The 25285-nt window shown below is 40.1% G+C and overlaps 1 protein-coding gene across 10 annotated transcripts in view; it reads left to right on the top strand.

Annotated features, from left to right (window-relative positions):
* The window catches only part of USP40 (ubiquitin specific peptidase 40), an 89034-nt gene that overhangs the window by 45691 nt on the left and 18058 nt on the right, over positions 1-25285 (top strand). For 5 of the 10 annotated variants that reach the window (XM_061412659.1, XM_061412663.1, XM_061412661.1 and 2 more), the window contains 9 exons: positions 5410-5463; positions 6232-6320; positions 7601-7687; positions 13513-13549; positions 15554-15618; positions 19263-19337; positions 21723-21849; positions 22520-22614; positions 23911-24026. In XM_061412659.1, the coding sequence (XP_061268643.1) occupies positions 5410-5463; positions 6232-6320; positions 7601-7687; positions 13513-13549; positions 15554-15618; positions 19263-19337; positions 21723-21849; positions 22520-22614; positions 23911-24026 (745 nt within the window). Of the gene's footprint in view, positions 1-5409; positions 5464-6231; positions 6321-7600; positions 7688-13512; positions 13550-15553; positions 15619-19262; positions 19338-21722; positions 21850-22519; positions 22664-22709; positions 22750-23910; positions 24039-25285 lie in introns of all 10 variants that reach the window. The other 5 variants (XR_009735545.1, XR_009735546.1, XR_009735544.1 and 2 more) reach the window with 5 other exon arrangements.

Below are 25285 nucleotides of genomic sequence, written 5' to 3'. Positions count from 1 at the left end.
ATGCATCTACCACCCAAAATGGACAAATGTCAACATCTTGCCATGTTTGTTTTTCCTTCAGATATGACCTGAAGGAAAAGCCCTGTTGTTCTCCTCAGCCCTAACCCTCCCTCCGTCCTTCCCTCCCTCCCCAATTGCAATCAGTATATCTGATCTGGGTGTGTATCTAGTTTCTGAATCCACATTGTACTATATATATTACACTCCATACACATATGTATGTGTACATTATATTTTTACATTTATATGTATTCTATCATAATGAATATAACATTCTGCAAATTCACTGTTTACTTGGTGTTAGGTATTCTTTTACAACTTTATTGAGGTATAATTTATATATGATAAAACATCCATTTTAAGTGTAATTCAGTGATTATTAGTAAATGTATAAAGTTGTACAACCATCACAGCAATCCAGTTTTAGAACATTTCTATCACTCCCAAAAAGATCATTCATCTCCAGGTCCCTAACAGCCATTCATCTACTTAATGTCCCTTTAGACTTGCTTTTCTGGACATTTCATGTAAATGGAAGCATATAATATATAGTCTTTTGTGACTAGCTTCTTTCACTTACATTATTTTTGAGATTCATCCATGATTTAGCAGTTTCAATAATTTGTTCGTTTTCTTGCTGACTAGTATTCCCTTGTATGGATATATCACATTTTGTTGGTTCATTACCAGTAGCTGGATATTTGGATTGTTTCCACTTCAGGGATTTTATGAATAACTCTGCTGTAAAGATTGTGTCTTTGTGTAGTCAAACGTTTTCTGTTCTCCTGGGTAGATGTACAGAATTAGAATTTCTGGATCATATGGCAGAACTGTGTTTAACTTTATAAGAAACTGCCATACTGTTTTCCAGAGTGGCTGAGTCATTTACACACCCACTGGCAATGTATCAGGGTTGCAGCTTCTTCACATCCTTGCCAGTATTTAGAATTCTTTTTTTTTTTTTGGCTGCTTTGTGTGGCTTTCAGAATCTCTATTCCCTGAGAAGTGAACGAGCTACACTATTTGATTTCAAGACTTACTCCCTAACTATAGAAATCAACAAGTGTGTATTATCATGAGAGTGGATACATAGAGCAGAGGTCAGCAAGCTATGGCCTGCAACCTGTTATTCCCATGAGTTAAGAATAGTTTTCACATTTTTAACGGGATCTTTTAAGAATATGTAACAAAGATCATATGTCGAAATGTTCTAAAGTGTTTTCAATGGAACTACACTGAAATAGCTAGAAACAGATGCAAACACATTTAGTTGACTCTCAACAAACGTGCCAAGGTATTTCCATGGGGTATTTCAGCGTACAGTGCTGCACCAGTTGGATATCCATAAATGCAAAAATAAGCCTCCAACTTTGCCTTCAGTGCAGTCGCTCAGTTGTGTGTGACTCTTTGTGACCCCATGGACTGCAGCACGCCAGGCCTCCCTGTCCATCACCAACTCCCAGAGCTCACTCAAACTCATGTCCATCGAGTCCAGCTTTGCCTTGCATCATGTAAAAAATGAACTCACATCATTTAAATTTTAAAAACTAAAACTAAAATTTTGGGGAGAAAACATAGAAAATCTTTGTTACTTTTACCATAAGGAAGAGATTTTTTTTTTAAAGATAGGACTCAGAAAGTACAAATCAGGAAGGAGAAAGCAAATTAGACTACTGCAAAATTTAAAACTTCTTCAGAAGGCATTTGAAAAGGCAAGCCACAGACTGGGAGAAAAAATTTATAAAATATGGATTTGTCAATAGACCTGCATCCAGTATACATAAAAAAAAAACAAAAAACCTTATCACCTAATCAGAAGACAAACAGCTCAAATTGGGAAGCTGCTTTACAAAAGAAACTCTACCTGTGAACACACAACAGGCACAGGAAAAGGTGCTCAGTATCATTAGCCAACAAACTGAAACCATAATGACACATCACTACACACGCAGAATGATGAAATTTTAAATCCTGAGAAAACCAAGTGATATCAAAGATGTGGAGCAACTGGAATCCCTTGCATTGCTTGTGGGAGCGTGAAATGATAGTCACTTTGGTAAAGAGTCAGCGTATTTCCTGTGAATTTAAACATTCATTTACCAGTTCTTCTGGATTTTCATCCAAGAAAAATTGAAATATAAATCTTGCAAATATTGTACATAAAAGTTCATAACCCCAAACAGGAAACAATCCAGATGTTCACGAACAGGTAAACAAATTCCAGACAAGGGGATACTATTCATCAATAAAAGAAGTGAACTACCGCCCCATGCAAAATGTGGGTGAATCTCAAAGACATCATGCCAGCCAAGAGAAGCTAGCATGAAAGAGTGGTTCTCTTAGGATTGCATTTAGAATGTGAAATTGTCAAAAAAAAAAAAAAAACCTAAGCTGGAGTTACAGAGTCAGATCAGGACTAGAAGATGGGGGTGTTGGCTACAGAGTGACATGAGGGCATTTGGGGGTGATGCAAATTTTACCTCAATTTGCTGGTGGTTTACTGAGTGTTTTTATCAAACTCTTTGAACTGTGCACATAAACTGGATGTGTTTTACTGTAAGTAAAGTATATCTCAATAAATTTGATTAAAAATATATGGCTTCTTAAGACGAATAGTTCATTGTCTTACCGTGTCACAGACTCCCTTCCACTCTTCCTCCCCTCCAAACTGTTCTTTATACAGCAAGTGATCTCCTTAAACATAGGTGCATCAGATCATGTCACCTCTGCTCAGAGCCCTTTGTTGTGCTCTTTGTATTTTGTAACATGTGCCTGTGGGCTCCTCGCCTACAGGAGCCTCCTCCTTCTGACCACTGCCTAACTCCCTCGCCCTCCCCTCATCTGCCATCACATCACACTCCACGCTCACTTTCTGGTTTTCCTGGTGCACAAGGTCTCTTCTACCCCTGCGACTTCTTAGTTTTGTAATCTCTTTGAACTCCATCCTCATTACTCTTCATCTGCTAACTTCAGTCTTTCCTTTGGTCTCCACATCGTCCCTGACTGCACAGCCTCAGTCTGTCTGCCTCATTCTAACACCTCGTCCTTTCCTTTGTGGTACTTACTCTGTAACTGCCTGTGTTTTGTGCAGTGAACGTCCCATCTCCTCCATTAGATGAGGCTCTTTGCAGGCAGAGTCCATAACTGTTTTGCTTATTGTCAGTTTCTAGGACAGTGCCCAGCACATAGAAGACACATGGCATTTGTCAAAAGAAAATGAAAATGAAAAAAAAATAAAAACACCAGTGTTTTAAATGCATTTTTTAAATTGGAGAACTGTTTAACATGAGCTGTTTCAGTTATCAAGGAGATTGTATTAGAATTCTATGCTAGCTTTACATCACTGTAGTATAAGGGCTAGAACTCAGGAATCTCAAAGAGACTCTGCTCTGCTCAGATACAGTTAGACCTTCCAAGGCCCATGCCATTCGTGCCCTCTCAGAAGGCTCACTCCACTCCTTCAAATTCCCCAACTTCATATCCAACTTGGTAAGAATTCTGTTTGAAATTAAAACCTAGTGTCTTCCCACAAAGTGGGACTCTTCGCATCCTCAAAAACAGGGCACACTGGCCCTAATCTATTTACTAACTAAGCATAAAAATCACCTAACTTTTAAATCTAGGTAGTCTCTGCACAGTTCTGATATGGGTGAATTTCATTGTTTATCAGTTACCCAGCAGCATGGTTCAAATGTCAGCTGCCACCAGATACTGAGTCATCGCATTAAGTACAGACTTTGCTATAAGCTCTTTAGTCTGCAGATTACTGTGAAGTAGCAATGGCAACCCACTCCAGTACTCTTGCCTGGAAAATCCATGGACGGAGGGGCCTGGTAGGCTGCAGTCCATGGGGTCACTAGGAGTCGGACACGACTGAGCGACTTCACTTTCACTTTTCACTTTCACGCATTGGAGAAGGAAATGGCAACCCACTCCAGTGTTCTTGCCTGGAGAATTCCAGGGATGGGGAGCCTGGTGGGCTGCCGTCTAAGGGGTCGCACAGAGTCGGATACGACTGAAGCGACTTTGCAGCAGCAGCAGCAGCTGCATGTACACAGTTAAGAAAGGTCTGTCTAGTCAAAGCTGTGATTTTTCCAGTAGTGTTGAGAGTTGGACTATAAAGAACGCTGAGCACTGAAGAATTGATGCTTTTGAACTGTGGTGTTGGAGAAGACTCTTGAGAGTTCCTTGGATAGCAAGGAGATCCAACCAGTCCATTCTAAAGGAAATCAGTCCTGACTATTCATTGGAAGGACTGATGCTGAAGCTGAAACTCCAGTACTTTGGCCACCTGATAAGAAGAGCTGACTCATTTGAAAAGACCCTGATGCTGGAAAAGATTGAAGGCAGGAGAAGGGGATGACGGAGGATGAGACGGTTGGATGGCATCACCGACTCAATGGACATGAGTTTGAGTAAACTCCAGGAGTTGGTGATGGACAGGGAGGCCTGACATGCTGCAGTCCATGAGGTCGCAAAGAGTCGGACACAACTGAGCGACTGAAATGAACTGAACTGAGCTGTAATCAGTGACCACTCTTTAAAGCATGTCAGTAACTGGTCAGTACGCAGCTGCTGTTCATTTCACCACATGGACAGCAAAGTGTGTAGTTTATGGTCTCCTTTTCTCCCAGTGATAAAACCAGGTGATATTTTACCAAAAAAAATAATAATTAGCCAACAACAGTGAAAGTGCAAGCAAGAAACAAATATATATGGAGCCAGTTATTGTCATTCAAGAGACTCAAGGTCTGCAGCCAGAGGAGCCAGTGAGCATGAACTCACAGAAGTGAGGAAAGTGGTCATGATGAAAAGTTATGAAAATAATCCCAGAAGAACTGATGCCAGCACAAAACTTTATGTTAAAGGAGCTCTTGGAGATATTTCACGAAATTGAAACTACTAAGCATAAAATACTGGAAGCTGATCCAGACTTAGTATCACTCAGGGGCAAAGAAGATGCTCATCCTGTCCTTCGAGCTGTACGAGAAGAAAGCAGGCCCTGTTTAAGCGATTCTTGATCTGTTTTTTGCAAAGGAAACATTCTAGTTCTCCATGTCTGTAGTGTTTTAAATTGGAGTGTAAATATTAGTTTTACTATTTTTTTCATTTCAGTGTACACATACAACTGACAGTTTTAATGTTTTGACAGAAATTTTTAAAAGTCACAGTGTGATCGTAATTTTTCTAATTAAGATTTCTCTGCACAGTTTGACCTTGCACAAGGGTCCTTATGGTTCTGTGCTGCTCGCAAAGGGAAGATTGCCTGTACGTGGTTTTTTGTTGCTGGGTTTTGTGTTTTTTTTTGTCTCTTGTTTGTGTTTTTCAACTTCTTGCTAATTAACACAGTAGAGTATCTTTTATTTTTTTGTTTGTTTGCTGCACTAACCAGCATCTTTTTATTTATAGCTGAGAACAGCTGTTTGAGGCCTATTGATAGAAATGGGAAACTGCTTTGTCCAGGTAAATCTTTTTGTTAGCCTTCAAAAGCTGGCACATAATCATGCCATCTATCTTTGTCAACATGTTTACTTTAAACAGTGACTTCTAATACCTAATATTCTGAAGGTACCTTTTATAAACTTGTTTATAAACCATACTGTCATCCAGGTGTCTTCCTTATGAATTACAGAAAGTCTTACCCCAAATTTCAGTCACCTCTGTTTTCTAAAGTAAAACATCTTTCTTCTTGATTAACTGATGCTCATTTTAGTCATGGTTTTGATCTAGTTACATCTTTCCAGGTTTATTATCAAAGTTTTTGTTTTGCTAATTTTATTGTGACACCAGTTATCATTGTAACCAGAGACTTGATTCTTAACCTCTGTAATGTATCTTGTCATTAGACTTAATTTACTCAAACTGTTCATGGTAGTCATCACAACAGCTTTAAACTTGAAAGAAGCTAATCCATCATTCATGAATCAATTCACAATATTACATAATCCTTGCAACCAACAGCTTTCTGGTTTTTGTTAAGTATGAATCTAGAACATTCATAGCTGCCTCTTACTTCTTAGCACTGTTGTACAGATAACAAGAATAATGTGTTCTAGAGTGAGAAAATCTGAAATCAAACAACTAGAATATATATAATCCTTTTGCATGGAGGACAACTCAGTTTTCTTCTTTAACATTCTTGATTTTCAAAGAAAGATTATCTCAGTGTATTCTTTTGCCCAAAGAGGTAGGAATTAGTAACATTTGCCACGTTATCAAAATTCTTTATAGTGCCAGACAGATGCACTCTGAAGGAAGCAGGACTGAAGATGGGGAGTTCACTAGGACTGTGTCCTGGAAAAGCACCAACTTCCTCTCAGGTAAAAGGAGGTCACCCAACAGACCAAAACCCACCTTCCCATGATCGGAAGCCCTTAATTGCAAAATTCTTTCCTTAACTACGTAATACTGTTTTTCTTAAAAATTTTTCCTTTTCCTTAGATTATACCTTTTATCTATAGGAATATATCCATATAGTTAGTTCTCTGTGTTTAAATCAAAAATGTTACATCAAAGTATATTCATAAAATTGTTTTCCTGTGAAAATTTTGTGGTTAAGGGGGATCTTTAAAGTTGAATGGCCTCTAGTTTCAACCACCATAATTCATAAAAATTCACCCCTTTCCTCCTACATTTTAATATCTGGGAGATTTAGTGCATCTCACAGTCAGTGGCTTCCTACAGCTCTAGCTGGTGCTGTGCTTGCTTTCTTAGTGGTACATAAAATAATAAGTAACAACCAGCAGTATTTTAGATTTAATGAAATACAGTGTACTGATTTTGAGTTTAATTACTGCCTTCCATAATAGACTCACAGCAGCTTTTTTCTTATCAGTGTTCATTTTATGTATAAAATACTATCAGACTGACCTTTGCCAGAAAGAAGCCCTGCCTACTTAATAAACTTTCATTACAGTCCAGAAGGCATAGTGATGTCCTTACTGTTAGGACTCTGTATCGGGGTAAGCTGAACTCATATATCAAGATCCCCCTGGCTCCTGGATCCCTGTAATGGAACTAATCCACGTCATTAGTTTCCCAACCACCCCCGACCCTTTAATTTGTTCTTCCCCAAACTCTAGCAAATAGTAGTACATGACAAGCTCAGAGAATGAGAAACATGACAAGTGAATTGCATTAGAAAGGAAAAATAAGGCTGTAAGAAACTGAACAGACGAGATCAGGTTTACATTTTTTTCTTTGGGTTTCTGGGAGTTGAAGTATATGGGGCCTCTGGACAGAAAATAAGATCACAAATTAAGGACTCGGAAAAAACACAGTTAATGCTTACAGTGTACAATAATTGCAAATCTCCTTGAGGAATGACTAAGAAAGAGATGGAGATCATAGTGGAATAAATATCCGTGAGAGATGTTTATTAGGAGTAAAAACATTGGTGATAAAGAATCTTACTTTTCTAGGCAGTCAAGATTATTGTTTAAATTATAACTTTACTCAACATAAGACTTGTTTTTACATAATTTGAGATTTTTATTAATGTTTTATGATCATTGGCCTTTCTCTTTTGGAAATAAATTATATATTTATAGAATTTTAAAATTCAAATTAAATTGTGTTTATACCTTTGTTTCAATCTTAGCTGTTCCTGTTTTTTGCTTTGGGGAGTGATGTTCACCCTGGGACAGAGATGGAGATCATAGTAGAGGAAACAATATCTGTGAGGGATGTAAGTTATTTTACTTTGGGAGCCAGGGTCTGTGGGTGTTTGGGGTAGGCAGCAGTGGTAACCTGTATTAGGGTTTTGTGATCCTAAGGCTAGGGTTTACATAATACCCTTTAAAGAATTCTGTGTACTCACTAAAGGAGTGCTTTGGTTGGCTTGAAAGTTGGTGAGCCGGCCGTGGTTTTAAAAATAAGATTATTTTTTTTCTTTTCTGACTACTGATAATACATGTTTATTGTAGAAATTTAGGATGTATAAAAATGGATTAAAAGAAAAAAATCAGAACTCCTCATTATCTCTTATCCCATTAATATTCACATTTTGGTATATTTCCTTCTGGTGATTTTACATTATGTATACACACATAATCTGACACACACAGATACGAGTGTGTGTGTGTGTGTGTGTGTGTATGATAAAGCAAACAGTTACGTGGGTATCACTAAGAACAGGGACTTTCAGTATTGGAAAATGAACAGACAGATAACATCAATGTGGTTATAAATAAAGCCTGCACTCCTGAATTTTAATTAGAAGAGTCAGAATGAACCTGATGTATTTTTTCTTTAAAAAATTATTTTTCTATCGCTGTCTCCTGAAACGGCTTATAGAAACAATGAACAACCTAGTAGTAGCAGGCCCCCCAGTACCCAGACTGTGATTGCTAAACACCATTTCCAGGAAGGACTAGGGCTTCTTGGAGTAATGGCTTGTCCTGCTGCTCGGTCAGGAAAGTGTGTGAGGTACCTGGAACTCTTACCACAGCAGAAGCAGTGAAGCTAGCAGAGACTTCTGAGATTAGCAAAGAGAGTCAGGAGCCAACCTGAAGATAAGTGAGTGAACCTCAGTGGGAATAATAATGAAATCTGATTCACACATACATAAAATCCATGAGTTCATAATGATCTTTAAAAATATGCTGTTCATTGCTAACTAGTGAATGCCAGGGAACCAAAAAGGAAAGAATCAAATATTTATCCTGTTTTTCTTTTGCAAACTTTACCTCACAATAACCAAATAGATAATGAGAAGATTGTTTTAAATAGACATATCCCAGCTAATAAAATGAAGAAGAAATTTTAAACTATCACCGTTTTTCAAGTCCTAATGAATTAATGGATCTAAGCCATGATCCTGAAAAACTGCTAACAGCCCCAAGAGTAACCCAGACATTTAGAGATTCAAAGCAATACCCATGCTCTTCTTGCCAAAACATAAAACAAAACTGGACCTGAGTCCAATCAACATCTGAGTACCAGTTTGTAAGAAGTTCAGGGGACAGAGAGACCTGTTAAATGCACCTCAGGCCAGCAGTCAGCACAGTTCCCAAGTGGAAAACTTCTTCAGGAAATCAGTAGCAGGGTTAAAGGAGACTTAGGAGAAATAGCAGGCAGGCACAATGTATAGAATTCATATGGCCTTGATTCAAACCACAGGAACTGAAATTTGAACATTGACAGGATATTCGTTATTTAGGAATTCTATATCATAATTATTTACCAGTTACGGTTTTTTAAAGAATCTTCATCTTTTAGAGATGAGTTCTGAATATCAATAAATGAAGTGATACCTGACATGTGCTTTAAAAAAGAATCTGGGGAGCTAGACAGGGGAAATGGGGGGGGTATTGACAAACAGGATGGGCCACAGCAGGAGCTGAGGCTGGAGATGGGTACCTGAGGGTTCATTTTACAGCCCTCTGCGTAAGTTTGAAATTTTCTGTGATTAAACATATTTTTAATAATATATATTTTTTACCCTTTGCTATATGCTGTAAATATTTTCCCAGTTTTTCATTTGCCTGTTAACTTTAATGAGTTTTTTGCTGGGGGTGGCTAGCTTTAAAAACAGACTTGTTGCTGACTTACTGCCAGCATGAGGTTCTTATCACAAGAATTAGAGTCCCCGACACCCCTCCCTCCCCTGCTGTCGCCTTCACCTCTCATCCGAATGGTCTCCCTGACAGGGCTTGGACTTGTGCTAAATGATTGTAAGGAGGGGTATGGGCTAATTGTGGACTGGACGCTATCAAGAGTTAGGGGCAGTTTAGTATCTTATTTATGTTCATACGTTGTAAGTGTGAAGAGGGACTGGAGATATCGTTGGTGGAAAGGCAGCAGCTTCTCAGAGGAAAAGATGGTTAGTCCTTTGTGCCTGGGGTGTGACCTTGGGTAACTTCAGTGTTTTTTCATTTCGAAGAACGTATATGTCTGTCTTTTGTCCTGAAACCATTGTAGGCAGACCCCTTCCCCGTGCCTACCCACTCCCCTCCCCAGAGCTGAAACTGCTGTATCAGGGCTGCCAGAGGCCCCCATGTTACTGTGTCTGGTGAGCAGGTCCCAGGCATCTGCTTACTTGCTCTTTCAGCAGCGGTAACATACTTAATGACATTTGTCATTTGCCTAGAGAAGACTGCAGCTCTGTAGGTTTTCATCCCGTTTCTCAGGCCTCCCCTTCTCAGTCTGTTTCCTTTTCTCTCTGCCTTGTGAGCACCTCATGCTCAGTTCATAGATGCCTACTCATATATCCAGCTACTCCTTGGCGTCTGATTGTCATCCCAAATGATAGCACTCCCACAGTGGAGCTCCTGACCTCTCTCAGATGCACTTCACTCACATTTTCCTTTTCCGTTATGGTGGCTCCATTTTCCACTTGCTTAGGCCAAAACCTTTGAAATCATCTTTGATTCTTTTCTTTCTTTGTTCATTACCAGTTTTTCAAGAAATGCTTTTGGTTCTACCATCAGGATTTATCTGGGATCTGACCACATCTCATTCCCTCACTGCTTTCACTGCCTTCACCCCTCATCTGGATTATTCCAGCAGCTTCCTAACTGACCTCTTTGCTTCTAACCTGGCACCTCCTAGGGTACATTCTTACAAAGAAATAGAGCAATCCTTTAAAGTTAAGGTCAGTCAGTCCTCTACACACAGCCCTCCTCTGCTTTCCCATCTCACTTGGAATGAGAGCAGAGCCCCTGAGTGACCTTAAGGCCCTTGTGATCTGGCCCTTTGGTATCTTTAAAAAAAAAACAAACAGAACTTGTAACTATTACTCCCACTTGGTCTACTGCAGCCACGTTGGTTTCTGTGCTGTTCTTCAGACAGGCCTTTATACTGGTAGTTTCCTCTGTCAGAAACAGTTAAGTTAAATGCTTAATCGCTCGTTTTTCTTAAATAATAGAGGCCTTTGAGACTGTGGTTTTCTTTGAATCCAGTTTTCTTTGGCCCCATTCTATGTTGTTCCTGTCATCATTTTCTAAACAATCTTTAATTCTATAGTTGCTTTTATCTTTAATCATACAGGTAATTGTGGATTTAGTCTTACTTTTTAAACTTCACAGGTAACTAAAAGTCCTCCTTAGTTACCACCCTATTCTTGTCCTTTCCTCAGAAGTCACTTTTGCACTGGATAATGTAATCCCATCCACATCAATAGTGTACCCTCCCACACCTTTGCTGCATGTGTACCAATGTGTAGTATGTATGTACATGTAGAAATAAGAGCTTGACTTGGTTTCTTTTAAAATCATAAATGGAATCCTAGAACTTCATTTCACTTAAAATATTTTAAACATCTCTTAAAGCCAGTAAATATAAACCTCTTGTAGCCTTTAATTGTTTTAAGACCTTTTCTAGTTTATGTAAACGTTCCCCTGTCAATCCAGGGCTGTCTGGATTGTTTGCCATTTTCCTGTAAGCCAAGCAGGGCAGCAGTCATCATCCCTAGCCCTCTCCCTTCTGCTTGGTTATAGCATAAATCAAATTTTACTTACTCCTTTGCCCTAAATTTATTTAAGAATATTTTTCAGCTCAAGAAGTTGGGAGTTTTTAATGACTGTTGTTGTTTTGCTCTAATGTCTGTTCATCATGTATCGTTCACTGAATTGTGCTGTGAGCTCATAGCATGCAGAGTTTTCCCCTTGTGAGTTGGTGTATGATCAGTTGCTTCTTGGATAAATAAAAGCTAATCTCCTTTTATGAGAATCAGAGTTTACTTATCTCTGCATGCTAAGTCACTTCAGTCACGTCTGCCTCTTTGCAATCCTGTGAACTGTAGCACGCCAGGCTTCTCTGCTCATGGAATTTTCCAGGCAAGAATACTGGAGTGGGTTGCCACTTCCTCCTTGAGGGGATCTTCCCGGCCCAGGGATGGAACCCATGTCTCGTAGGTCTCCTGCATTGGCAGGCGGGTTCTTTACCTGGGAAGTTGCTGGGAGCCAGCACGGGAGATCCCACCCATGACAAGGTCATGTGGAAGAGCCATGATGAGCAAGGCAGATCATGACTCGAGGGACCCCCTGGATCTGCTCAAGCATCTACCCCAAAACTAGAATCTGTCTGTCTTACTATTTTGTACCTTTCACCAATTCTTCTGACATTAACAGGGGGCTATCCCCGACCACCTTTCTCTGGAAAAAGTCAACTTAGGGCTTTAGTTAATAAGTCTCTTGGGCATGATAGGAGTGTTTCAATTCAAACCCCTCTGATGGCTTTCTAGCTTGCCTGACAGTTTTATCCAGACTCTTGCAGCTACGCGTGTGATTGTTCACAGCCTCCCAACCGTTAGAGACACGGGAAGCCGAAAACATTCTAAAAATATAGAGCCTTTCGAAGAGTTAAAAACTATTAGAGTAGGGCTGGTGTAGGATTTCACTGTTGAGCCAATGCTTGCTGCCAAGTGCCCATATCCCTTATCCACTGTGCACCTGGGAGTGCATTGGTTAACATAGTTGGAATGTAAAAAAACAAGCAGCAGCCTTGGAATCAACCACATCAGACCTTTGAGCTAATTGGTCCTTTCTTTGTTGTAACTCACTGCACCTTTGCTCCATGAGAATGTAACTCTGTTTAGCACTTTCTGAGGCTGACATAGATTAGAAATACAAAGAAAAAACACTTCAAGGGAAAATAAGTTTTCTGGTTGAGCAGCCTTTATCAAAAAAGGGTCATAAAATGTCCACAGGCCTCCAAGGCCAGAAGATAATGTACACAACATTGTTTATGGGAAAGGTATGCAGAAAAAAATCCTGGCTTCGATAAAGACAAAACAGATGTAATGTTTGGGCTGACTCTGCATGACTTTGCATCTTTCATTTCCCTCTATGTACAAGTCAAGGTATAAAAGTTCCTTTTGAAAATAAAGTTATGGGCCTCGCTCACCGAAGCTTGGTCTCCCCATGTCATTCTCTCTTTCCTTTTCTTCCTTTCTCTCTCTCTTCTTATTTCAGGATGACTCCTTGGGGCACAAGGGCTCTCTGAATTCACTTTTTTGCCTGGGCTTCTAAGACCCGATTGGGAAGGCGCCCTGCGTCTTCATCGGGGAGAGGGTGTCCTGCGTCCTCACCCCACCAAGAGGGTGCCTGCGGCCTCCATGAACGGAGCAAGTTCCATGTAAACCAAGGAAGATCAAGCCTCTTTCTATCCCCTTTTACTTTCCTTATTGCCGACGCTGTCATCCTGAGGGTACCCCTGGATCCTGCTGGGGCTGGACCCCAGCAGGAAGTCATGGTGAAAGCAACCTAATTAATCATATCTGGTCAGAAATACACTGTTAGTCCTCATAAGAAAATCATATTGCAGACCTGGAAGTGGAAGAACATATAGGTTCTGGATGTGAACACTGAAAGCTTTTTTTTTCTGCTGAGTTTGCACCTCCTTAGCCCTTAAGGAGTGCTTACCTAACCAGTTAACCATGTATGTCTTTATCTATTTGAGAGTTGTTAAATGTAATCAGACTCAGATAGTCCCAGGATCAAAAGAAAGGTGTTTCTCGTACTGTAACTCAGAAACAGAACTACAAATGAGCATAATTTTTTTTCTTAACAGTGTCTGAAGATAATGCTGGACAAATGTGGCCTCACAGGTGGGTTACAGACTATGATGATGCATAAGCTTGTCCCCGTCCTTTACTTGTAATGCATTTTCTATAAGCCTAATGAAAACTTTTCAAACTTGCTTTTCTCCAGGGTTGTCAGCTATGCACATAATTCTCCTGATTCTTCTTTGCAGCCTAAAAGAAAATTAAGTGTAGGTTAGCCTCCTTCTAAGGAAGGAGCCTAGATAGGATCCAGCAGAGATACAGAAGAGATGAGGTTAAGATTTAGACCCACTGGAATTTCCTGGATCCTTTACCGATTTTTTTTTAACCTCATTAATTCAGCATTTCAGTACGTTGTGTTTGATGCCAGTATTTCTGTGTAAAGAAGGAAATATGAATGAAAAAAATAAACCCAGGATATCTTGAAGTGGCTACCCAGGTGGAGCCATGTGAGCGAGCTTGAGGCGGCATCAAGCTGGTTTCAGTAGACTGAGTGCTTGCCCTTCCTCTGCACCAGAGTAGAAGCCTGGGGCTCCATCACCTGGCAGGGACGTTTGCTTGTTCAGGCTCAGGGCACTCTTCTAGGAACTTCCTGTGTTATCTTGTTTCATCTCCACACTAGTCCTCCCAGCAGGGATCCTCACTTGTTCCCATTTCTCAGATGCAGAGAATGGCTAAACAGCTCACCCAGAGTTATACCACAAGTAGCTAGATTGCTCTGATTTCACAACTCTTGATTCCTTTCTGCCATGCTGTGCTGTGACGTAATGGTGTTCACTCTTAATTTACTGGTGGTGTTTTTTTAAACATACTTAGATTAAGTTAAATATCAATACAACTTACTGCATTTAAAGAGACTTCCCAGTTGGTGCTAGTGGTAAAGTGCCTGCTAATGCAGGTAGACCAAGAGACACAGGTTCAATCCCTGGGTTGGGAAAATCCCCTGGAGGAGAGCATGGCAACCCACTCCAGTATTTTTGCCTGGAAAATCCCATGGACAAAGGAGCCTGGCCAGCTGCAGTTCATAGGATCGCACAGAGTCAGACACCAATGAAGTGACACCTGTGCTGCATTTAAAACTAGAAATAATGACAAAAGAGGGTCTACAGTGAAAGTGTTAGTTGCTCAGTTGTGTCCAACTCTTTGTGACCCCATGGACTATAACCCACCAGGCTCCTGTGTTCATGGAATTTTCCAGGCAAGAATACCGGAGTGGGTTGCCATCCCCTTCTCCAGCAGACCTTCCCAACCCAGGGATCGAACCTGGGTCTCCCACATTGCAGGCAGATTCTTTACCGTCTGAGCCACAAGAGGGGATTCAAAACCTATGGCCTGTGCAGGATAAATATGAGATCTGTGTTTATTTCCTGGTCTGGAGCTTCTTTTGGTGAGTGGGGGAGTTGACTGTTATAAAACATCACTAATTTTTTAGTAACCAAGATTTTCAACTTTTACTCAGCTCCCTGTCCTCAAAAAAAAAAATTCTCTTCCCATTTTGTCAGTGTAATAAACATGGTGAAAATCTGAAATCTAATTAACATTCATAAATGTTCTTTTATACCCAAATCATTAAACTGCTGTGCTGAACGAAGTTTTTTGTTAGGTTAACTGCTGATTGACAGAAACAGTTTTGTTGTACATGTTACCAGTTGCTGAGTAATGTTAGCATGTATTTACGTCCAGGACAACTTCGTGATTTTAGAAGGGATTCTATGCTTGTATGTATATCTGTTTACACTTAACGTGTGATGTAGACATGCATATGTACATGTAAATAATAAAGGTATAAATAGATGCTGCATACTAGTACCAAGTATTTTTATTTGCAGGCATATAGTACTTGGTGGAATAGACAGAAGATTGACCAAGTTGGGGCAGCAAGTTAATTTTTTCATGCTCTGAAGAGATGATTTACTTTTAAAATTAGTCAACAATTATTAGATTATATCCCATTTGATATTCATTTATCCAGAAGGGTCATTCCTGGAAAACTCATAAACCATATTTTTCTGACTTTTTTTTTCCATCCTGATTTTGATTCCTTCCTAGGAGAAACATGGCATTTACGAAAAATGGATTGGTGCTTTGAAGCTGGGGAGCCTTTATGTGAAGAAGTAAGATTATTTCTATACATTTCATTTGTAAAGTGATTTTTGTTTTCCTAAGGATATCACCCTACTCATGTAAATAAATTCTAGAGAAAGCTTACTTTTTTTAGGATACAAGAATCCATATGTGGATCTACTTTCATTTCTTCTCACTGTAGTTTTTTCAGGGTCAGAGGGAAAGTTTCAGCTAAGTGGGAACATATCTAACATATATATTGAGTCCTCTTTTGATGAGAGAATATGTCTCTAGTGGTAGTTCTTCATTAAGAGGCAGACAACTACAGAGAACAAAGGACATTTAAACCAGTGAAGAATTTGAAGATATGCTCTAAATTTTGAAACCTGAATGTTTTAATCTCAGAGTTTCTTTGCAAGTTGATGATGGCAGAATTCAACTTAGCAGCCAGTCACTTAGGCTCTGCTTCAAGCTGCATCTCTAAATTCCGCCAGACACTTAGGACAAGATGTAGGAGCAAAGTTATTATAGGATGGTTGGAGTCTGGTTACTCTTCTTCCTCTTGTTTTTGATTTTTATAGAAGTATAGTTGATTTAGAGTATTAGTTTTAGGTGTACAACACAGTGATTCTGTTAAAAAAAAAATATATATATATATAGTCTATTTCAGATTCTTTTCATTTGCTGGAGTGGGTTGCCACGCTCTCTCCCAGGGGATCTCCCTGACCTAGAGATTGAACCCTGTCTCTCACGTCTCCTGCATTGGCAGGCGGGTTCTTCACCACTAGCGCCACCTGGGAACCCCTCTTTGCTGTTATAGGTTATTATAAGATATTGAGTATAATCCTTGGCTGTACAGTAGGTCCTTGTTGGTTATATATTTTATACATAGTAATGTGTGTATGTTAATTTCAACATCCTAATTTATCCCTCTTCTACTTTCCCCTTTGGTAAACATAAATTTGCTTTCTTTGTATGTGAGTCTATTCTGTTGTGTAAATAAGTTCATTTGTACCATTTTTTCATGTAAGCAGTGTATATTTGTCTTTTTATCTTAGTATGATAATCTCTTAAGTCCATCCACGTTGCTGCAAATAGCATTATTTCATTCTTATTTTTCGGACTAATATTCCATTGTGCGTGTGTGTGCCACATCTTCCTTATCTGTTCATATGTCAATGGACACTCAGGTGGCTTCCATGTCTTGGCTTTTGTAAATAGTGCCACTGTGAACATTGGGGTGCATGGATCTTTGCAGATTAGAGTTTTCTCTGGATATATGCCCAGGAGTGGAATTGCTATATGGTAACTCCAGTACTTTGGCCACCTCATGTGAAGAGTTGACTCATTGGAAAAGACTCTGATGCTGGGAGGGATTGGGGGCAGGAGGAGAAGGGGACGACAGAGGATGAGATGGCTGGATGGCATCACTGACTCGATGGACATGAGTCTGAGTGAACTCCGGGAGTTGGTGATGGACAGGGAGGCCTGGCGTGCTGCGATTCATGGGGTCGCAAAGAGTCAGACACGACTGAGCAACTGAGCTGAACTCTTATTTTTAGTTTTTTAAGGACCCTCCCTACTGTTCTCCATAGTGACTGTACCAATTTAGAGTCCCCCCCAACAGTTTAGGAGGGTTCCCTTTTCTCCACACCTTCTCTAGCATTTATTATTTGTAGACTTTTTTGATGGCCCCTCTGGTGTGAGGGGATTCCCCATTGTAGTTTTGCTTTGCATTTCTCTAGTAATCAGTGATGTTGAGTGTCTTTTCATCCTGGTTAATCTCCTTATTGCCGCTCCAAGTAGCTTCAGGCCTCACAGTCCAGATCTGTGGCCTCAGATGGTTGTGCTCAGTACAACCCTTTCCCCCAGGCTTTATGTGCCTGCTTTCTGTTCAGTGAGAGTCTGGCATTAGACATCAGCAGAGGCTGATTTAAAGCAGGGCTTTCCAGGGAAAGGTCTTTGCTGTGTAACAGCCAATAGAGAGTCCCCTATGAGTCCTGGCCAGGAATTTGACAGCCTAGAGTAAGAAGTGGACCTCAAAGAATTTTCAGGACATAAAGTTTGGATGGAGAAGGCAATGGCAGCCCACTCCAGTACTCTTGCCTGGAAAATCCCATGGACGGAGGAGCCTGGTAGGCAGCAGCCATGGGGTCTCGAAGAGTCAGACACGACTGAGCGACTTCACTTTCACTTTTCACTTTCATGCATTGGAGAAGGAAATGGCAACCCATTCCAGTGTTCTTGCCTGGAGAATCCCAGGGACGGGGGAGCCACCAGGCTGCCGGTGGACTGTGGTCTTTGGGGTCGCACAGAGTCCGACACGACTGAAGCAACTTAGCAGCAAAGTTTGGATGTCAGAAGAGTTTATCTAGTCAAATATCTGCCTCATTTTCTTCTCTTACTAATTCTCAAACCAGTATCAAACAGTTTCTCTAAAAGCAAACTCATTACCTTCAGAACTGGCTCCACTTCACCGATTTGCTGTTAGTCTTTCTCATCCTAACCTTTTCCAGCCCTACATGTGGCTTACCCTCATTACCTGACGTGGGTCATGTTTGGTCCTGGCCTTCAGAGACCTGTCAGTCTTTACACTCTTGTTCAACCAATTCCATTGCTGGCCTCCTGGTTCAAACCCTGATTTTTGGTCTTTTGTTTCATTTTGGCGTTTTTTGCCTCTTGCCTGAGTTACTACAGCTGGCGTCCCTAAGCCCAGGTATTCATTTCCCACTTCATATCAATATGTCACAGGTCTGACAACTTAGGGTGATCTTTAAAAATCCTCTTCACAGAAATCTTGAGTGGCTTTTTAAAAGCAACTGACAACTCCTTTTTTTCTGTTCCACACCTCTTTGACCTGTGACCTGTTTCCCACCCAGTTTTCTTTCCTGTTACTCACCAGCGGATACCTCCCACTCTAATTAATCTAGTCTCTTAGCTCTTCCCCTTTATATAAATCATATATGCAAATCATACTGACCCTTGACTTAACGTTGGCTTTGCCTTGTTCTTCTTCTTCTTTTTTTGTGATAATTTTGTTTGTTTACTTTTTGGCTGTGCCGGGTCTTCGTTGCCTTTCGCTCGTTGCATCGAGAGGAGGCTGTTCTTTGTTTTGGCCTGGCTGCTCTTTGCAGTGGCCTGTTTCGCTGGAGCACGGGCTCTAGGGTGCATGGACCAGTAGTTGTGGCCCCTGGGCTCCGAGCACGGGCTCAATAGCTGTGGCTCGTGGGTGGCATGTGGGATCTTCCTGGATCAGGGATCAAACCTGTGTCTCCTGCATTAGCAGGTGGATTCTTTACCACTTTAACCACCAGGGAAGTCCTGCCATGTTCTTCTTTCCTTGAGAAATTCCTTGTTTCCTCTGACTTTTCTAAATCCAGCTCATCTTTTAAGCTTAACTAAAATTTTATCTTCTGTAAATTAGTCTGCCATTTTTCATCTCATCCATCTTCCTTCCTTTAATCTTTTAAAGTTCTTAATTATACAGTTTTAATACATAATGATGTATTATTTTATAGTCTTAGCTTATTTCCATCTCTTCAATATCTGCTTCATTATTCATCTACTTATTTCTTGAAATGATAATAGAGGCATCAGTGTTTGTTTGTTTGTTTGTTTGTTTTAAAGATTGAATGGTCTCTTTATTCCTTCCAGAAGTCGTGACAAAAAAGACTTTCACTTTCTGTGTTTCTAGGATGCAAAGCTGAAAGAGCTTATGATCTGTTCTGGAGATACTTTGCTTTTAATTGAAGGAAAACTTCCTCCTCTGGTAAGACTTTGCTCCCGAGTAGACACTTTGTAAATAGCAGTTTCTGTGTTGTGATTGCAAAGATGATATGTTGTCATCGTGTGAAAATGGGGAAATACAATCATAACGAGTATAGAGTACTTACCCCAAATTCCACCAGGTAGCTACCATACTTTACATCTTTATATATTTTCCTTCCATCAACTGTATGTACAGTTTTATTTCCTATTTTTTATATTTAATTTTTTAACTGGGCCATAAAATCTAAAAACAGTCAGTATATCCAGTGTATGACTTAGCACAATTTAATTCATCTATATAGATATCATCTATATCTCAGTTTTAAACTTTTTGTTCTTATAAATAATAATAAATATAAATCCTTCTTAAGACAATTCTAAAGATGGAATTAACAAGCCAAATCATTTTCCCAAAGAGTTGAACCAAGTTTGCAGTCCTAGTGTGGCTCTGTGAGGGGGCTCGCACCACTCCTCTGCATAGACCCTGCATATGACCACTCAGAAAGGCCAATATTTAGTAGTTGTTGTTTTTATTAATGTGGACACATATACAGAGGAAAATAAAATTACCCCAAATTCTAGCACTCAGACAATCATTTGCTTATGATTAGAAAATTCAGACAATGTAGAAGGCTATAGAATGATTAACAAGTTTCTCTTATATCTTTCTCTCCAGAAAGAGCCCAATTATTTTTCCTTTCTTGTACTTCCAAGAAAAAGATTGCACCTGTTTGTATGTTGAGTGTGAATATGTCCATAGCCTTTTCAAAGTTTACATAAAGGGGATCATATTCTATGCAGTGTTTTATTCCTTGTGGTTTTTGTTTTTGTTCATTTAGTATGTCTTGAAGATCTCTTCACATCAGCACATACAGACCTACCTTTTTCTTTTTCATGACTTCAAAGAATTCTGTCATATTTTATACCGTGCTCTTTAATTTTTGAATATAAAGGATGTAAAAAGCTGGGCCAGGAAGAGGAGGCCCCATCCCCATGGGGTCTGTCCTCCTTCCACCGGCAGCCAGCTTCCCCTGTATCCTTCGAGAAGCGCATACTTCGATACACACATGTGTGTATATGGAGCATGCGTGTGCACATTCATGTATATATACATATTTCTATTTACAGCAAAGATTATAAGTTTGACAGTGTATTCTGCACCTAGCTTTCTTTGTTAATGGTTTATCCCCATATATATGCTGTATCCGTACACAAAATGTTGTCTCATTCTGTTTGATGTGTATGGAGGCTCCCATGAGTTAACCAGTACAGTTAGGTTGTTCCCAGTCTTGTGTTGATGCAAATAACACTGCCAAAAATACTGTCTATTTGCCATTTTGCACATATGTATCCATAGGATAAAGAACTGGAACTGAAATTTCTTTGTCAAAAGTTACGGCCTGCCGTAATGTACCAGTCTTCTAAAAAGGGACCTTGAGGCTGGTTCATGGTTTTTGCTGCCATAAACAATTTGCAGTGAATATCTCAGTATGCATGGGCCAGTATACCAGAAGATAAAATCCCAACCATAGAATGGCTGGGTCAGAGGGTTTGGGCATTTTAAATTTTGACAACACCAAATTACTTTCCAGAAACTTGGCAGCAGTTTATACTCCTAGCACCAATTTACAAGAGTTTAGGTTTGAACTGAATAAAAAAATGGAGTTTTTTGCTCTTATTTACATTTATTTATTTATTGCATGGAAGTTGAGTATTTATTAATTGTCACCAATTTGATAAACAAAAAAATATTCAAATTTTAGCATGCATTTCTTGAAAAGTATGTATTTAAAAATCCATGTCTTTCTCCCCACAGTTTCATCTTCTGTTGTTGGAAATTGACCACTGTAGCACAGTTGATCTACTAAGGTTCTTTACTAACTCAAAAAAGGCAGGGGAGAGAACCAGTCAAGTTAGTAAAACTGAAATTACAGAATGTGTTTTAGGAGATGGGTTTATTTCATGTAGATGTTATGTAGGAATGCACCTTAGATCAATAGATTGTTGCTTCTCTAGAAAGTTTCTTTAGAAATTTTATAAATTAAAAACTGCATGTAACTGGTATATTGTGCTACAGTGCTCTTCCGATGCCTGAAAGTATTTTTATAGTTTGTTCTGTCAAATGTTTTGTTAGTTTGTTTATACTTTTCACTTATCGTAGTTCCTAATTTATAGAACATTAGTCCCATTCATCCTACATACTGATTTTTATGATTTTAAACTTTTAAATGTAAAAATGGTGAATGATAATGTATGATGGTTAATACATACATCTTAAGGAAAAATCCTAAATTCAGGAACATTTTCTATACCAAGATGTTTCTCTGTGGAAGTGGAAGTTGACTTAATCTGTATGCATCAGCAGTTCGAAATCTCCATTCCTCAGGGTTTCCTGACGGTGCCCATCTGGTGGTACCAGCCTCAGGGGCCGCTGCATCACTGGAAGGATCACCAGGACCAGACAAATTGTACCCTTTCTCAAGGCAGCGTCTGGAAAGCCAGTTCCACTCCAGGTGAGAACACAACAGAATTACAGTAGCCGGTGTGTCATAAAGAAAAGTAAAATGACTGCTTCTGCTGAGAGGCAACAGAAATGTGTGTTTTTAAAATATACTTAAATTACAACAAAATCTATGTGTTCTGTAATTCATAGCATAATAATACCATTCTATTTTTATACAGTGATTTGTATGTAACCTCTATAAAATACCATCTTGTTTTGTTTTTTTATTTTGGGGGTTTTTTTTTGGCTTTACCTTTCATTTGCCATCTGTTATTTTTATTATCTTTATTATTATGGCAATGTATTCCGTTTTTTCAAGGAATTTTTATATATTATCTCTCAAGCTCCCCGTGGCAGTAGGAATAGCAGCCCCCTTCACTGTAACAGAACCGGACATTGAAGCTTCCTTTGCTTTCAGTGACAGCACAGTGTGAATGAAATTCCTCAGATCCATCCTGGCGCGGTCTTATGCCCACACCGCGCCCCCTGGCGGCCCGGCTGCCAGACCCCGCTTCCTCCCCATGAAGTCCTGAAAGGCTGACTCGAAGCCTGCAGATTCTGAGTTGCTTGGATAGAATTGTACTAAGCCTGTGTGCAGTATCCCAGCACAGCCTGTACTTCAGAAATATGAGCTAAGTTCATCTAAAGCTCCTGTCAGAAGTCTCACTCTGTCCTTGCAGGTGCTCCCAGTGACGCACACGCGGAAGTTTCCCTCTGGTACTTGGGAGACCTTGAAATCTCAGAAGATGCCACCTTAGGGGAGCTGAAGTCTCAGGTCAGCCTTCCTCCTACAGCGAACCCTAGTGGTGATCTGGCTGCTTCCAGTGAGATATTAATATATTCTTCTATTTCCTTTTCCCTCAATTACAGTCTGTTCTGATATGGCATGTGTTATATGCCATGTTCAGTGGTGAGTACCTCACAGGCCACACACGCACACTGCTCAGGGGGCTCCCGGGCTCGTTCCGTCACCCTGTGGCTTCCTTTCTTCCCACTCTGACAGGCATGCTGTGCTTTCATTTGACTGTCTTCTCAGTGACTTGCAGCTTATGTTCATTTTGATTTTTTTAGGGAAACATTTGTTGGAACATTTGTAAAGCATTCACTTTATTTACATTGTTTTTGCACCATTGTGATTCATGTGTTAAATGTGGTTAGCAGAAGCTGTGTTGTCAGTCGCCCAGGAGGTCAGAATCTCAGCTTTATGTTAGAATGTTAAACTAGATATTGTATTATTTTCTTGGACATTAATATTCACAGACAGAGTGCTCTGTCCAAATGGAGGGGCTCGGTTGAATACAACTCAAAATGCCTAAGAAGCATCTTAACTCTCAGTGAACTAAAATGAACATCCTTCTTCCTCATGAAGGAAAAAGTGTAGGGGCATGTAAATTAAATACTAGTCATTGATTGACTTCTCCTGTGTATCCTCACTGTCTGAAATACCTTCCTCAAAAAAAGCAAATGATCTTATTCTCTTAAGAACAAGAAGGAAGCAACTTTTTTTCCTTATATTGGATTAAAAGATACAAAATGACTGTTTCTAGATTAAAAAATGGATGAATATTGGCCACATCATATAATACAACCTAAGTATATGAATAGATATCCACCTACAGGATTAGTACAGTGGTTTGGGCCTAGCAGTTGGATCCAGAGATTCTGCAGTATTTCAGAATAGAAAGTCATTTCCTTGGCAGAGCAAACACTGTTGAATGATAGTAGCACAGATGGAAATTGAAGACAAGTCCTTGCTTTTATTTGAGTAGCCTCTGCTTTTGAGTTATAGTCACATAGAAATTAAAGTTTCATTTTCTAAAACATAATCATTAAAAAGGAGCTTTTGGCTCAGAAAATAGAAAGTCACTTAGCTCTCAAGGTGATTTCAGCATAGAGGAATACAGAAGTGATTCAGGATTAATTTCATTTAAGAGAGATTCCTGTGGGTTTTGGTAGATATCATCATCACTTGAGATGCTGTCTCCCTCAGATGTCATTGTGTGGCGCTTCATTTTTTCCCTAAGCAGTCTGCTTTTACGAATGCCTTTTCAGCTGTCTGTGTCTTTTCTAGGCCATGACCCTGCCCTCCTTGGAGTTTTCCATCCCATCCCCAGCCTTCCTCAGAGCCTGGACAGTGGAAAAGAAGCGCCCAGGCCAGCTCTTACGAGGCCACCAGCAGCAGCTCAAGTAGGTTTCTTGGTGAGCACTCCCTCATAGCCCATTCCAGGTCATTCACATTGTCAGGTGGACAGCGCTTGTTATCACAAACTCTGAGACAACTTCAGTTTTTCGTATTAAGTAAAAATGTAATTTTGCCTGTTTTTACTTTGCTCCAGAGACTGTGAACAAAATTTTGAGTGGTTTTTCCCCCAGCTTTATTGAGATATTAATTGATATATAACATTGTATAAAGCTTCCCTGGTGGCTCAGATGGTAAAGAATTTGCCTACAATGCAGGAGACCTGGGTTAGGAACATCCCCTGGAGAAGGGAATGGCAACCCACTCCAGTATTCTTGTCTGAGGAATTCCATGGGCAGAGGAACCTGGCAGGCAACAGTCTGTGGAGTTGCAAAGAGTCGGACATGACTGAGCAGTTTTAACTCACTAACACTATATAAGTGTATTGATTTGACAGACATATGTTGTAGAATGATTTTACCACCATAGTGTTAGCTCACACCTCCATCACATCATATAGAGTCCACATGTAAGTGATGTTATACAGCGGTGGCCCTGTCTCACTTAGCACAATGCCCTCAGTATCTATCTGTGTTATCTCAAGCCACCGGATGTCCTTTCTTAGGGCTGCATAATATTCCTTCACGCGCATATGTGTGTGTGTGTGTGTGTGTATGCACACACCCATAAACCACACCTTTATCCAGTCTTTCAGTAAAGACACTAGGTTTTCCATATCTTGCCTGCTGCGCATAATGCTGCAATGAGCCTGGGAGTGCAGATAATCTCTTCAAAATCCTGTTTTCGTTTCCTTTGGTGAGGTACCCAGCAGTGGGATTGCTGGATCATGTGATAGTTCTTTTTTTAATTTTCTGAGGCACCTCCATACTGTTTTTCCATAGTGGCTGAACCAATTCACATTCCCACCGGCCCTGAACAAGGGCTCCCTCCCTCCACAGCCTCACCGATGCTTGTTCTCTCTTTTGTCTTTTCAATGATAAGTGTTCTGACAGGGGTGAGATGGTGTCTCATCATGGGTTTGGTTTGCGTTTCACTGATGATTAGTGATGTAGAGTACCTTTTTATGTACCTGTTGGCTATTGCTACTGCTGCTAAGTCGCTTCAGTCGTGTCCGACTCTGTGCGACCCCATAGACGGCAGCCCACCAGGCCCCGCCGTCCCTGGGATTCTCCAGGCAAGAACACTGAAGTGGGTTGCCATTTCCTCCTCCAATGCATGAAAGTGAAAAGTGAAAGTGAAGTCGCTC

The sequence above is a fragment of the Bos javanicus genome, chromosome 3 (assembly GCF_032452875.1).
Source record: "Bos javanicus breed banteng chromosome 3, ARS-OSU_banteng_1.0, whole genome shotgun sequence".
NCBI classification, from domain to species: Eukaryota; Metazoa; Chordata; class Mammalia; order Artiodactyla; family Bovidae; genus Bos; species Bos javanicus.
This window is presented reverse-complemented; position numbering and strand designations above follow the sequence as displayed.